General features: G+C 35.2%; 1 protein-coding gene across 6 annotated transcripts in view; it reads right to left on the bottom strand.

Annotated features, from left to right (window-relative positions):
- Positions 1-545: 545 nt before the first annotated feature.
- cc2d1b (coiled-coil and C2 domain containing 1B) overlaps positions 546-16528 on the bottom strand; it is a 35640-nt gene continuing 19657 nt past the window's right edge. For all 6 annotated transcript variants that reach the window (XM_005171198.5, XM_005171199.5, XM_009298476.4 and 3 more), the window contains 18 exons: positions 16283-16361; positions 14753-14803; positions 14489-14631; positions 14201-14273; positions 13948-14081; positions 11659-11779; positions 11400-11572; positions 11192-11317; positions 8378-8436; positions 8163-8279; positions 7988-8061; positions 7772-7830; positions 6750-6801; positions 6325-6424; positions 3563-3653; positions 2556-2678; positions 1362-1399; positions 546-1274 (listed from right to left, as the gene is read on the bottom strand). In XM_005171198.5, the coding sequence (XP_005171255.1) occupies positions 1388-1399; positions 2556-2678; positions 3563-3653; positions 6325-6424; positions 6750-6801; positions 7772-7830; positions 7988-8061; positions 8163-8279; positions 8378-8436; positions 11192-11317; positions 11400-11572; positions 11659-11779; positions 13948-14081; positions 14201-14273; positions 14489-14631; positions 14753-14803; positions 16283-16361 (1587 nt within the window). In that variant the 3' untranslated portion in view covers positions 546-1274; positions 1362-1387. The remainder of the gene's footprint in view (positions 1275-1361; positions 1400-2555; positions 2679-3562; positions 3654-6324; positions 6425-6749; positions 6802-7771; positions 7831-7987; positions 8062-8162; positions 8280-8377; positions 8437-11191; positions 11318-11399; positions 11573-11658; positions 11780-13947; positions 14082-14200; positions 14274-14488; positions 14632-14752; positions 14804-16282; positions 16362-16528) is intronic.

The following is a 16528-nucleotide window of genomic DNA, read 5'->3' as shown; positions in this document are numbered from 1 at the left end:
GTTTAGAAAAAACAAAACAGCAGTGAAGAAACTCGACACACAGGAATATAAACACCTCACTGCCAACTTGCTTTTCAGAAGTGTTAATGCAGACCAACAGAGACAGCGCGCAGAAGTATAAATGCACAGCTACGTGCGTTGCATGCGGCATGGGTTACGCCGGTCACTTGACGCAGAAGTATAAACCAGGCTTCAGATTAAACCACTTGATTAATAAGGATTTATTTAATTATATATCTTATATATTAGTTTTCATTCCTATATCTTTATTTATATAGCCTTCAATATTTTGGGAGAACAGACCTGTAGAAGACAGACAGAACTGTATTAAAATACTTCTATTCTATACTGAAAATGAGCAAATGAATGACATAAGGGTGAATAAATAATAGAGGTTTACAATTTTTAGGTAAACTGACCCTTCAAGCTTATACTGAAAAAAAGAGATAGATTTACATCCATTTATACCCATTAAAGAAGACACTAAAAAAGACAAACCGTTCAGATCATGAATAATTTACCTCTGTTCCAATTAGTAAAGCTTGTTAGTGGCTCAAATAATATATTTTTATTTATTTATTTATACAGTATATATATGAATCATACTATTTAACAGCAGTACTTAGACACAGCCTATCCATAATAAACTGTGCAGTCAGCTCACAGAGGGTATAAAACAAGTTTTGAAATGTTTGGGGTTTAAACACAAACCTTTTTTTTTGCATAGTTAATGGCATACAACTGATTTGCATAGCAGTCATACATTAGTACTGGAGATATGGCTGGAACAGGGAGAACAGATTGAGTCATTCATCTTACTGCAGCAGCAGTAATTACTTTGGCATTAGTGCATAAGTGCATCCCAGAGCAGTAAAAAAAAAAAAAGGTTAGCTCTCATTGGCTTCAGCTCCAATGCATTAATGTAACAGTTGGGGGAAGCGTTATTATAAAATCAAAAGGCAATCTATCTCAAAAGGGCCGTATAAAAGGCATTTCAATCTCTGGGCACATTTGCCTTCTCTTCCTGTTTTTTTTTTTTTTTTAATAATCACCCCAAGTGTTACACCGTGGCACAACCTTCTTTACCCTGATAAAGACGAGGCTAACATTGTCTGTCAGAGAAAATGTCTCTCTGTGAGCGTCTGGAAGCACAGAGAGCATGATGGGAAAGCTCCTCAGGATCTCTGTGGTGTGATTTTCGTACCCGAGGCTAGCAGCAGTGCTGAACTTCCACCATCTATAACTTCATCCACACCGACAAAAGCACTCAAGACCTGAAAGACAAATCCACTGTGAGGCAAAGTGTAACAGTGATACGCTTAGATTCTGTCACTTCAAACAAACAGGTGGAATTTTCTTACTTTGAGAAGATGAATCATAGTGTCAGTTACAGCAGCACCTAACACACAACAGACCACAGTCAGAACCAAATAAATGCGTCAAATGCACAGACGGAAAAAGATGATTAAATGTCATGTATATTTAATATTTAATGTCACCTCCACTGCAAAATTAATATATGTAGAACAGGCACTTATTTAGGCCGAACCATAAATAATATAATGTCTGATTTTCCTTTAAACACAATTATTGCACAGTGGTATAATGCAAAAAACTTAAGTATTACTATTACTATTATTTTATTATCATTATCATTATATGATGTAATATTAGTTATGAATTATGTTTATTTAATTACTATTATTAAATAAGGAATTTATAAGTTTAGATGTCCACCTTTGCTTGACAATGTTGCTTTTTAAAACCCAGCAACAAAAAAGCAACAACATAATAATAAATATAGTAATAATTAAAGAGCCCCTATTATGTATTATAAAAAGTCATATTTTGGTTTTGAGGGTCTCCAACAACAGTCTGATAACAGACACTTCCATTTGTCTTATAAAATGCATTTATTTTTATCTAATTATCCAAACGACTCCCATATGATTTATTTAGCGATTCATTTGTTCTTAAACCCCTTTTTTGTGTGATGCTAATCTGGGTCCAATGACGCAGTATGTTGTGATTGATCAACTGCATTCAGCACAAGACAGAGAGAAACGCCCACCATGGTCATGAAGTTATGGTATACTTTGGTATTGTTATCCGAACAAACTTTAACCCTGTATTCCCCACAGCCGCATGTCTGGCAATCTCTCAGTGATAATAATCTTCATGTCATGATCAATCCTATGATACGTTTTACCGGATCTGGCACTTCATATTAGTTGATGTCCCATATCGACGTCATCCCGTTCAAGCAAAAGAATCGAACTAAATAAACAATCAAACAAGTTTGCCAAGCATGTATTGAAAAATAAACACAGGGCTTTATTTCTCATGACAAAGACCATTGAGTTGATGTGTAAAGTGACAGTATGTGTTATATTTCTACATAAATACATAAAAGGATGGTTATTTTTAGCTCTGTATCAAACTTTTTATGATGTGGCCTGAATGATCCTAAACACGTGCCATTATCTCAATGTTAATATTCTGGGACATTGTAAAATTGTATAAGCATCAAATTGTTTCTTGAGATCAGCACTGACCTGTGGCTCTTCCAGCACTACCCATCTCTCAGTGACCGTCTGGAGCTCCTGCCCACCCAGAGGCTCTCTGAGACGCACCCGCACCTCCAGACGACCCCCAGTGGCCTTCCGTCCATCCATCAGCTGCAAAACAAAAAGCCAATACCATAAACACACACTCATTCTTTCACTGATGTAAACAGTGGTGTCCATTTTAGCTTAAATTCACTTGTTGAACACAAATACAGTTGAAAGCAAAATGATTAGCCCTCCAGTTAAAATTGAATTACTTTTCATATAGTTTCTTCTGTCTTTGACATAATGGCAGTACATCATTTTTTACTAGTAACTTTACAAGATGCTAGTATTCAATATAAAGTGCAATATAAGGCTTAACTGGGTAATTAGGAACACTCCACTCCAAGTTTCCAAGAGCTAAACTGTTGACCTTTCTTAGTCAGATTAGTCATGATTAGTTTAGCTTAGCTTAGCATCATTAATTGAATCTGACTGGACCCTTAGCATTTTGTTCAAAAAATGTTTTAGTGATTAGTGTTTTTTCCTAGCTTTGTTTAACATCACTTAGGAGATGTTCATTCATTTTCTTGTAGGCTTAGTCCCTTTATTAATCCAGGGTCATCACAGCGGAATAAACTGCTAACTTATCCAGCAAATTTTTACGCAGCGGATGCCCTTCCAGCCACACATTCACACACACATTCTCACAATTTAGCCTACCCAATTCACCTGTACCACACGTCTATGGACTGTGGGGGAAATCGGAGCACCTTGAGGAAACCCATGCGAACGCAGGGAGAACATGCAAACTCCACACAGAAACGCCGACTGAGCCGAGGCTTCAACTAGCGACCCAGCGACCTTCTTGCTGTGAGGCGACAGCACTACCTACTGCGCCACTGCTTCGCCCCACTTAGGAGATATTTAAAAAAGAATTCAGATTTCATAAGAGGGCTAATCTTTTAGTCTCCATCTGTATGTTTACCTTCACAGCTGATGTTTTTTCTCACCTCTACAATCTCTCGGACTTCACTCTGAGCTTCCAGCTTCTCCAGTTTGATCTGGGCACTTCCTACCGGCTTATCACTCCTCAGAAATCCGCTGTCATGAGACGAAGAGGTCAGTGTGAAACTCAAATTAGCCTACACAGACACTGACCCAGAATGCACCACAGCAGCCACACAGTTCAGTGTCACAGCTGACACATATTATGACCTGCAGGTTTCCTTTATACAAATTAAATGCATGCTGCTTTTCCACTGCGTGCTAAGACTCACTTTGCTTTTTGTGAGTGTTTCAGAGATCAGAATATTTGTGGAGTCACTACAGAGTTTAACCATAATTGAGTAAAGGTTTATCATCAACGTGCTTTCAAGGCCTGTGACTGTTTGAGTAGTTAGACACAACAAATTGCATCATTTGTAACTTTAACAAAGGCAAATTTGATTGATTTACTTATTTAATGAACACTACACGGTGTTATTTTACATTTGATTACTCAATTTCTGCACCAGACCACTCCAAGAAGCACTGTTCATTTCACTTTTACTTTTGCTCTATAGTACTTTTCTTTGTTTTTAATTTGTTTATAATATTTTTGCATGATTTACCCCCTACAGAATCTTCCCAATCAATCTAAAATAACAAATTCTTTCCAAATAGAGCTATTCAATCTACTTTGTGAAATTGTACACATCGCAATATATAAATTAAAGAAATACTAAATATTGGAAGGTCATAGTTTCTGACCCACTCTTCACCATACCCTGACATGCATCTAAAAATGTAACCACATACATATCGCAAGATCTGTGAATGGTCGGCTTGGTAGCAATATTGAGTGTGGGCAGGGTCAAGAGCCATGAATGAGTGTCAAGTGTCAAGAATGAGAAAGCTCTCTGATTTCATCTAAAATACAGTGCATCCGGAAAGTATTTATAGCACTTCACCTTTTTTCCCTTCTTTTTTTAATGTTAGAGTCTTATTCCAAAATTGATTAAATTTATTTATTTCCTCAGAACTCTACACACAATACCCCATAATGACAATATGAAAAAATATTTTTCGAAATTGTTACAAATTTATTAAAAATAAAAAACCTGAAAAATCACATAAGTATTCACAGCCTTTGCTGTGAAGTTCCAAATTGAGCTCAGGTACATTGTGTTTGCACTGATCATTCTTGAGATGTTTTAGAAGGTTAATTGGAGGTCACCTGTGGTAAATTCAGTTTATCGGACATGATTTGAAAAGGCATACACTTGTCTATATAAGGTCCCAGGGTTGACAGTGCATGTCAAAGGACAAACCAAGCATAGAGACGAAAGAACAGTCTGTAGGATTTTCTCGAGGCACAAGGCTGGGGAAGGTTACAGAAAAATGTCTGCTGCTCTGAAAGTTCCGATGAGCACAGTGGCCTCTATTATCCGTAAGTGTAAGATGTTTGGAACCACTGGGACTAGAGCTGGCCGGCCATCTAAGCCGAGTGATCGGAGCAGAAGGGCTTTAGTCAGGGAGGTGATTAATAACCCAATGGTCACTCTGTCTGAGCTCCAGCATTCTTCTGTGGAGAGAGGAGAACCTTACAGAAGGACAAACATCTGTGTAGCACTCCACCAATCAGGCCTGTATGGTAGAGTGGCCAGACAGAAGCTACTCCCCACCTGAAATTTGTCAAAAGGCATCTAAAGGACTCTCAGATCATAAGAAACAAAATTCTCTGGTCTGATGAGACTAAAATTGAACTCTTTGGAGTGAATGCCAGGCATTTTGTTTGGAGAAAACCAGGCACCGATTATCACCAGGCTAATACCATCCCTACAGTGAAGCATGGTGTTGGCAGCATCATGCTGTGGAGATGATTTCAGCAGCAGAAACTGGATGACTAATCGGGATAGAGGGAAAGATGAATGCAGCAATGTAGAGAGACATGCTGAATGAAAACCTGCTTCAGAGTGCTCTTAACCTCAGACTGGGGCGACAGTTCATCTTCCAGCAGGACAATGACCCAAAGCCAAAATATCAACGGAGTGGCTTCACAACAACTCCGTGAATGTCCTTGAGTGGCCCAGCCAGAGCCCAGACCTAAATTTTACTGAACATCTCTGGAGAGATCTGAAAATGGCTGTACACTGTCACTTCGCATCCAGCCTGATAGAGCTTGAGAGGTACTGCAAAGAGGAACATGCAAAAATTCCCAAAGACAGGTGTGCCAAGCTTGTGACTTCATATTCAAAAAGATTTCAGGCTGTAATTGCTGCTAAAGATGCACCAACAAAATATTGAGCAAAGGCTGTGAATACTTATGTACATGTGATTTTTTAGGTTTTTTATTTTTAATTAACATTTTTACATTGTCATTGTGGAGTATTGTGGGTAGATAAAATAAGTAAAATAAATTTAATCCATTTTGAAATAAGGCTGTAACATAAAATAGTTGAAAACGTGAAGTGCTATAAATACTTTCCGGATGCACTGTATCCTAATTTGAGTTTCAATAATAAACAAACAGTCTAATGGGATTGAAATGACACGAGGGTGAGTAATGAATATAACTTTTATTGGGTGAATTACACCTTTAAGACCATTTTAGTTCATTAGTTTTTCAACCTCTTTTTGTAATTTATTTAAATAATGCGATTATGCCAAGATAGCACATTTACCAATTATAGTGCCATGAAAATTTTACAAGATTACATGCACAGCTATAATTATTCTGTAAATATTGGGAAATAAAGATTATTTTAGAGAGATGAAAAAAAAAAACACTCACCCTTTGTGCAGCACCTCCAGCTTCAGGCCTTTCGACTGTATTACTCTCCTGAAGCCGCGGTGGTTACGGTTGATATTCAGCTTGAAGCTCTGGTTATACTCTGTCAAAACACCAAATGATTCATCACTTTCAGAAGCAAATATTAACTTGCAATTACAATGGCTTTAAAACTGCTTAAGTTTCAATCGTGGAGTCCTGAAGTCAAATATTTTTGTATACAAAAAATGCTGATTTTCTAAATGTAACTTCCCATTTGAGATCTAATTTAGTAGCATGATGTTTCACAAATCTAATAAACTGAAGTAAATATAAACTTGATGAGCATAAGCCATCTATTTAACACACATTCATTATCTTACAAACTCCAAACTTTTAACAGGTACTTTTTATAGCTTAATAGTTTATTAATAGCTTAATGTTTTTACCTGGGTTGTTGGTATTTTTGACGACTGCCGTTTTATGTTTCTGAGGTTGCTCCTAATGTGAACACAGACAATACAACTTTAATCTAGATAAATAAAAAAGTTTGTCAAGACCAGAAAAAACACCATGTTAGTCAGCATGTGTTGCTAAGTGGTAGCTGTGCTAACATGTTTTAAACACATCACAACACATTACTAGTAGTATGTTTTATCACACTGATGGCATTCAAAACAATGCTAACCTTTTAGGCTGCTGCTATCATCGTAGCATTTTACAACATTGCAAGCATGTTTCTAACATAGTTTAGCAGTTTGTTAAAACATTTTTAAAGGTGCTATATCTAAGGTTTGCTCTTAAAATACCATAATATGTTTGCAGTTATTTAACAAACATGCTAAGTAAACATACTGCTTTATCGAAAAACAATGCTAAAGTTAGCTATTCTGCTTTGAAAATGTGTGTTCCGTGTTGGAATATCTGTCTTTGTTTTGGTCAGTGTAACCCACACACTGCCAATTTACCCAATTATGATTCAGCACCCAGAGGTTGCCTTGGTGAAAATCAGCCCATTTAATTTCTTGAAGGCTTCTTGTTGGGTTTATGTGGGCCGAAAATGTGACCTTAGAAGGACCATAGTAGCCTCAGAAATGAGACAGATTTATAAAAACAGAGTTATAAAAATCCTTATGTGATAGTATTATATCAGCAAAAAATAAGCAATTGCGTGTTTGTGTTAGTGCCATCAATCTGGCAACCTGTAAGTCTGTGTGTGTGTGTAGAAAGTTGGAAAGGGGTATTTCTAATATTTTGAATTTGGACTGAAATACCTAGTTCAAACACTAGGTGTCATTACTTCATACTGCACCTTTAAAACATTGTTAAAATTTCAACATCCAAAACATTAATACATAACATGTTTTAACATTTCAATAGGATGTTTTAAATACAGAGATTGTAGTGTCAGAGAAGGAAATGGTGGTAACTTTCAACTGAAATGAGGACTAGACACAAAAGTGGTACTCACTGAACTGGGATATGGAAAGTCAAACTTGACATAAGCATCTAAATCATTTGTTGCAACACCTTGCAAAAAAGCAGAGAGGAAGAGGATTTAAGTGTATTACAAATAATTTATTTATGTTCCAATAACCCTTTTGGTAAAGGCACTTTCTGCATATTGTAAATGTCTTGATGAGTTTGTTCAGCATAATTCTTTTTAGAACAAATATTTGAAGCTCACCAGAGGGGGCAGGAAGGTTCATCCCTTTAACAATGACCACAACCATGTCTGTGCTACTGAGCTCTGGGAAGATCCTAGAAAAACAAAAGTCGAGGAATAGAAAGCATGTTTTTCTCATAAGTCAGAGCTTTTTTTTTTTGCAGAAAACACTCTGTGATATTGTGTTTTGTCAGACCTGACAGTGCGATATGTTCTTTCCTCAAAATGATGTTTAGGAGGCTGAAGGCCCCTGTTTTGTGCCAGTTTAAGGATCTCCAGGCTCTTCTTGCACTTTTCTGCCATGTTCTCAAATCTAAAAAAAAATAGAAAAGAAAATAGGATAAAAACAAACGCAAGGTGCAATCAAAAATTAAATATTAAAGTGTGGTTTATACTGTGTGTGGTACATACTTGGTTGTTTCTGCAACATTCCCTAAGTGTGTAAACTGCTTGGAATATGTCACACATTTCTACAGAAGAAAGAAAACATGTCTTACTTTTTCCACATCCACTTACAGACTGCGTTGTGAAGCTAAACCCTAGTGAAAGCAAATTTAATCAAAGCACAGGTATATCTAAAATCATCAGCAGCATGTGTACTATGATGAGTAAAAAAGCTTAGGTGCTGGCTCCAGCAGTGCAAAATACAACCACATACTCCAGAAAAACAAATCAATATCAAATAAAACACACACACACAAAAAAACAACAACAAAGTTTGCTAGGAACTCGCAACATGGCAGCCATGCTTGGCATCATCTTGGATTACATTTTATGACAGTGATTACTATAAACAATGTGTATTTTATATGTATTCAGTCATTGGTAGTATTTAATAATACACTTTTTTGTAAAAACAATTTGTGGAATTCTGACTATAAATCTATTTTTATTGCAGTGGTTCTCAAACTGTGGTATGCAGGCTTTCTTCTAGTGGTATGCAGAGGAATACTGAATAATAAAAGAAACAAAAAATAATACACTTTTAACCCTTTTGACGCAAACGATTACCCTAATGTGATCAGCACTGGTTGTTCCCTGAAGCATACGATCAGTGTGCTTAGAATGTTTACTATAGTTCATCACATCATCACATGCTAAAAATCAACCCGCTTTGGCGCAGAGCCAGAGAAAGAGACGTGCATCACTTGCGGAGCAGATACACATTAGAGAAGCACTTTTGCAGAACAGTGCCGTTGTGTTGGCATTTTAGTAACTGCAAACTTTTTCAATATATAAAGTTATTTGTTTTGTAAATCAGCGTGGCTTTCGATTAATTTGTTACCTTATATTTAGGCCAATTAATCAGGATGTGATTCAAATTTCACGGGATACAGAACATAGACTCAAGCAACTTTGCCTTCCTTGAAGCTTGGAGCTAGAACATAGCCTAATTAAAGTTAGTGTCTGTGTGCAGTTAACACAAACTCCACAGTCCACTCAAATCTCAAAAACCGTTAATTCCACACGTATGAATGGATAAATCACTTATAAATTTTTCAAGCAATGTAATTATGCATGTAATCACTCTATTGGCAGATCTAATTTCTAATTTAAATATGTAATTCCAAATAATTTATTTAAAAATCCAAGTTAATGATTAGATTTCAAAGATATACATATGTCACGATGCAACATTTTCAAAATGTATCAAAAATGGTTTATATTTGAATATGATGACGAATAGCCTATATTTATGACGTCCAAGCAACATTTTCAGGTTTTGATGAATAGGTTACAATTTGTTAATACTTTACATTTAAGTACAGCAGTTTTCTTTATACTTTTTATTTTATTTATTTATTTTTATTTTTTACCTGTAAGCACAGTACATTGTTAATGCTCAAACTATTAATAATATTTAAAGTGGCTGACAATAATATATATTCTTAATAATAGGAATTAATTATAATCGAGCAATCTTGCAATAGATTGAGGTAATAGAGTTGCAGCTTAATCCCCTAACCTCAACCCAATTGAAAACTTGTGATGTGAAGTAAAACAAAATGCAGTTTCTTTAATTTCGTCAACCAAAACCAAAGCAAATTAAGAATGCTTTATTCTTCCATGGCTGACAAAAACAATGTTTATGTAACTAAATAATAATTCAGTAAATTGAACTAAAGTGTAAAAATGTCTTTAGTTTATTATTTAAGTATTTGAGTTGAAATAAAAATATTAATATTCCTGTTTTTTTGCATCCTTTAATTTATAAAACTTAATTTAATTTAGAACTGAAAATGTAATGTTTTCACTACATTTGCAAAATGAAAATAAAAGCTATTTACAAACATTTGCACTTTATATTTTTAAGTCACTGCAAATGTATTATAAGCAGCATGTATAAAACTTAAATGAGGCCTGTATGTATCAGGGTATATGCAGATATCCTAAAGGTAATTTCTATACTTTTTAAAGACCATCTCAGAATATTTTAAGATCTCATCAGTTCTAATCAGTATCAAACCCTTACCTTAAAAAACAGTTGTTAATAAACAGTTATAGTTAAATAAATCAATGAAGCACTACTACTGTATGCCACAGAACTCAGATAAGCTCGGAAGAAACAAAGCTGTGTATATGGTACACTTTGTTTCACATTTTTTTATTACAGCATCTCAGGTTGAAGTCTTAAATTCAGGATGACTTTACATTATACAGAATGGCTGGTAAACGTAAAAAAATCTTTGTAAGCTTATAGTCACATTGGCAATGTAATAGTGGTAAAAGTTAATGTCGTCAATCTGTGATATACTGGCTATTCATACATTTTTTAAGTTAAAAATCAAACTACCGCAATCGAAATTATGTTATTTGTGACATATCTGTTACATTGTTCTGGTTCATCTATTTCTGTGGTCTCATTTTAATCCATTTCAATGTTAGCTACCTATATATGCAGTACACTTTAAAGGGATAGTTCACCCACAACTGACAATTCTGTCATCATATACTCACACTTCACATGCTATAAAGTGGTTTGAGTTTTTTTTTTTCCTGTATATCACAACAGATAATATTTTGAAAAATGTCGGAAACCAGTAGCCCTTGACATAAGTGTCAATTGCACATCAAAATATATTGTGTTGTGTTCAACACAAAAAGAAGAAACTCACAAAGGATTGGAACACTGGGATCCTTAAATTTTTGGATGTATCATATACCTTTAAGGCAGCTCACAATTTTTTTTCTCGTTACTTTATTACTTCGCCACCTTCCTGTTACCTCGTGCTGCTCATTGAGCAGTTTGTTGAGTTGAGTGTAGACCTCCTCAGCCTTCTCAGAGAGCTGAACATCACTGTGGTGGACCAGAATGAAGTCCTCGTCTTCATCTCCAGGTGGTGAAGGTACCTAAAGCATAAAGAGTGAGTCAATTACTCCTCAAATCATTGAAGTAGTTGAAGCATTTACTAAAAACAGGCATTGTGGTTACCTTGCTCACGTCTACAGTCTTCCCACTGCGGGCAGCTTCGATCATGGGTTCCAAACCCTTGGCTGTGCGCAGAAAAGTCTTGGCCTGCTCTAGGTCTTTCTTCTGCTTTGCCTGCAGCGCTGCTTTCATGTACTGCTTTTTGCGGCCCTCCAGAAATTCTAGCTGCTGCTGAGCTGAGGAGAAAACAAGCGTATAAGTATGCATTTTTTTGTAATCATAAAACAGTTATGAAATACAAAAGCATAGCAATAACATGTACCAGCGTCAGGCAGACTTCCTCTTTTAGACGTTCTGTCTGGTGAAGGGGTCCTTTGTTTTGGCTCCTGTACTGTTGGCTGCACTACAAGAGTGGGCTTCTTTTGGCCACTTAGGTTTAAAGCCTTAAAAAGCAAACACATTTTTTTTTTTTTTATTGGTAATTTAGTTTTTATTTTTTATTTTTTTTAAATAAAGACCAATTCTGCACTGCTAAATCTCCTTATCTAGTCAAGGGTTACAATCTTATTTCTATCCAAAAAACAATTAATCTTGTTTTAAAAATAAAATACTATGCAATATAAGATTGTCTAAGAATATTATGTTTGTTATAAGATTATTTATCTTTTTTTTATTTCAGTATATAAAGTTTAAAGTTAGGTATGTTATCTGCAAAGTTTTCTAAATTACAATCCACACAGCAAAAAATGGTTAAATATGAGAATGAAATGAATGATTTTAGATGATACAAGCTAATAACATTAAAAACGATCTGATAGCTATACTGGGTAAGATTTCCTGGAATAAAAAACACACATAGGATTTAACAAAAAAATAAATAAATAAATATATATATATATATATATATATATATATATATATATATATATATATATATATATATATATATATATATATATATATATATATATATATATATATATATATTAAAAGTTTGCTTTTCTTATTTTGTGTAAAAAGGTCTTAAACTAGAGTTACTAAACTCTAGTTTTAGTAAACAGGAGAACTACTGTTAAGTTACATTTATATGTTGTCTTAAAATGGGTCAAAGCATTTATTTGTTTAAAAAAAAAAGATTATGGAATGAAATAAATTAATATACACACACATACATACATGCATGCATATTGTCATGTATGCAATTTTTTTTTTTCAAATTAAGACTAAATAAAAAACACAAATAAGTACTTTTTGCTTCTTAAAATAGGCATACTGTAGCTTACCTTAACAAGTATGTTTAAGATTACAGTATGTATTTTGTCACGAAAGAACAAGTATAAGTGTGATTGAGCACTGTGATTGTGTGTGATGTTTAATGGAAAACTTATAACAAGTTCTAGTTATATACAAGTTTGGTCTTAAATGTTGTCTTTTGTTGTAACTAATGTTAATTTGCAGGTAAGATACCTAATTTTAAGATTTACCCACTAGGTACAAAAATATGCATAATCTTAAAACAATCATAAAAATCATACACAATCTATGCATAGTATGGAATTCTTAAAACAAGGTCAATAAGAATTTTGGCTAGAAACAAGATTGTAACTCTACTTTTTTTTTTTTTTTTTTGCTGTATTAACAAGTTTTAAGCTTATAAAAAAAGCTTGATTACACTTGTTCTTTAGTGACAAAAACATTCTGTTATGTCTTGTTGCTGTAACCTTCAGTATTTTGAGAAGCAAGTAATCATTTTGCATCGTAACTACTTTCAAATCTTAATTTGAAAAACAGAATTGAGGGCGATTTGCAAGTTTGCATGATGCTGAATTAATACAATAATCTTGCGATTAATTTAAATGCTTTGTTTCATTTTAAGACAGAATATATAACGACAATTCTTAAAATAAGAGAACTTCTCCTGGTTAAGAACTCTAGTTGAGACCTTTTACACACAAAAAAGAAGAGCAAGAGCAATTAAGAAGCTAGTTTTAAGATGAATAGACAACACACTGCTTGGAATTAGTGTTATAATACTTAATTTAAAACATTGTTAATTCATTCATTTATTTTCTTTTTGGCTTAGTCTCTTTATTAATCTGGGGTCGCCACAGCAGAATGAACCGCCAACTTATCCAGCATATGTTTTACTCAGCGGATGCCCTTCCACCTCCAACCCATCACTGGGTAACATCCATACACACTCATTCACACATACACTACTGACAATTTAGCTTATCCAGTTCACCTATAGCGCATGTCTTTGGACTTGTGGTGGAAACTGGAGCACCCGGAGGAAACCCACATGAACACGGGGAGAACATGCAAACTCCACACAAAAATGCCAACTGATTCAGCTGAGGCTCGAATCATCGACCTTCTTGCTAGGAGGCGATAGTGCTACACACTGCACCACCGTGATGCTCCAAGACATTGTTTTCTTTACTAAAGCCTAGGTGCATTTACTTATTTCAAGAAATCTTGCGAAATATAATTATCTTACAACACTAGCAGAGGATTTGACTTGTTTCTAGTCTGCATCTTCTTAAACACTTTATTTCTCTCTTTTATTATTTTCAACATAAAAAAAAGAAGAAATGTACAATAAAAATACCTTCTCTTCTTCCTCCTCATCTTCGTCTTGACCATCTCTAGCTTCATTGGATGTCAGCTTATTGGCTGTTTCCAGCACAGCAGCCAATCCCTGTTCTGGAGAAGTGGCCTTCTGGCCAGGGATTGGAGGAAAGCCTATACACAACACAAGCATTCAGTAGATTTCCTTAGGTTTATTAGAATGCAGTAACTGACCACAGAAATATTTGCAGATTAGGATTCTTTTTTAATATTATTAAAACAAAAGAAATAACCTGGAGGGGCAGGAAGTTCGTCATAATTAACAGGTCGTCCTGCTTTATGAGCACGTATGGCAGCATGGTATTGCTGTGGGCCACAAAAAGAAAACAACAACTCTGAATTCAACTAGTCTATGCAAACAAATCACTGTGCGCAAAATGAGTTGTGATACATTAACATGAAAGCATCTATCAAGCAGATAGTATCTAAAAAGGAAACACTGAAAGAGATAATGAAAGTTGGAGGACATTCGGTTGTGGCAGTGTTTGAGGTTTATGTGTCAGTTCGACAGGTGTACTAACTTTAGCAATGCGGTCATGCATCCGGGCTTTGCGCTCATCGCCGCTGGCTTTGGCTTGTGTGAAGGCCTCTTTGTATTTAGCCATCCTCTGTTCCAGGGCCTCAAGAACTGTGTTAGGCTGAGCTGGACCAGAGGCGGTCTCACCTGTTATAGCAAAAACAACATATGGTGAATAGGAGGAGACAGGAAATACAGTCATTCAGGTTAGACTATTTACATAGAGAGGAGTTCTGAAAATACTTCACGTTAGAACTGGTGTACTAACCTGAAGGTGAAGGCGAGACTTTAACAGCTGTCTGAGGTGGAGCTTGAGTCACTGTGGAGGTGTAGACAAAGTCGAAGTGTGTATTTAAAAATCTACACACCTCATACAAGGCTAACAAATATGTAACCAGGGGCTAAAACATTTTGCCCCACTTGCCAATGGTCAGTTACTTAAGAAAATGACCAGAACTCTGAAAAAAAAACACTTGATTAAACTATGATGATATGATGATAATGTACACAAACAATATTGATATTGCAGGCACTTCAGAATGCCACAAATAATTCTTTATCCTTTCAATGAATAAACAGATTTTTTAGGAATATTTAAACTGAATTTGCAGTGATGTTCATCGCAGCATTACATTTACTTGATTACCTAAAGACATATACTATCAAAAGTAAATCAAATCGGTTTGATACAAAGGGAGGAAAAGAGTGGAAAAAATGATGACAGAGTTTTCCATTTTGGGTGAACTATTCCTTTAACATTAAGGGCCCTATGATACACTTGGCGCAATAAGGCACAAGACGTGTTTGCTTGTTTCAGTTTATTCATGACAATTTGCTTTAGTATTATGCATATTTATATTTGTTTTATTAAAAACAAGCTTAGATTTGTCCACATGTCAGGTTTTAAACCATATGGGGCATAGGACATGTGTTTGAATAGAACTCTGTTTTTTTTACCAGACTTCATATTATTATTACTGTTCATTTATTAGTTTGCTGGAAATTAGAACTGAATTTAGAAATAGCTTTAAAACAAATCTTTACGCTTAACAAACAAAATTAATTATGTAGGCTAATGGATGTATGTTCGTAAAACACGTTTCCTTATCGACGAAAGAGAGAAAGAGAAAGAGAAAGTGGAAGTAAAGGCCAATTGGAGAAGGCTCATTAATTATCCTTGCGCAGCAGATGGTCTGTTTAACTGTTTTCTCACTAGAAGTGTTCAGTTTTTCAAGCTTATAAAGTCCACCATGTAAATAGCAAATGCGCTATGGCGGATACAATTGACTCTTAAAGGGAATCTCAAAACACACCCAGAACTTATTAAGAGAATAAGCTCAACCCTGTTAGACCATGAGCCGCAGTGCTGAGTGTATTTTTCTTTCCTTAAAATAGCAAAAGTGGATTCTGACAAGTCCTTAATGCTTTTGCGCTTTAGACTTAGCACCTAGATCGTTAAAATAAAGCCCTTTCTGTGAATGCACTGTCACTTTTATAGAGGTGGACTGCAGCTTCAAAATCAAACCATCTGCTATTTTCAGTCAGTAAACATTGTTTTTGAAACAGCAACCTAAGCTCGCTGACACCAACAAAGATTAAAAGGCTGCACAATCAGATAAAATGTTGCCGACATTAATTTTTATGTAAACATGATGGGTGATGCATATTGTGTCAACAAATATTATTGATATCAAGTCTATGTACTTTTGCTTTTATTATGATAGGTTAGTTGATATTGACAGAAAGTGCAGTTAAAGAGAGTGAAATGTGTTCTGTGGACACATGATTCAGGTCTAACCTTGAGCCAGAGGGGGCGGGAGAGAGCTCACATTCACCGGCTGGCCTTTCTCCAAAGCTTCAATTGCTGCATCGAATCCCTGAGACAAACAAGAAAACAGCATAGTGCTACTCTTTGTCTACTTCCTACAAGTCTGAAATAGCTCAAATAACTCAGCACATTTTTGTTATAGGAGAGACATATTTAAAAATCAGGGTTTACAGGATACTGGGTAAAAGGAATATCCAAATGTGCATGAAAACCTAG

This window comes from Danio rerio, chromosome 2 (assembly GCF_049306965.1).
Source record: "Danio rerio strain Tuebingen ecotype United States chromosome 2, GRCz12tu, whole genome shotgun sequence".
Classification (NCBI taxonomy): Eukaryota; Metazoa; Chordata; class Actinopteri; order Cypriniformes; family Danionidae; genus Danio; species Danio rerio.
Note: the sequence above shows the minus strand (reverse complement) of the source record. Positions and strands in the feature narration are given on the sequence as shown.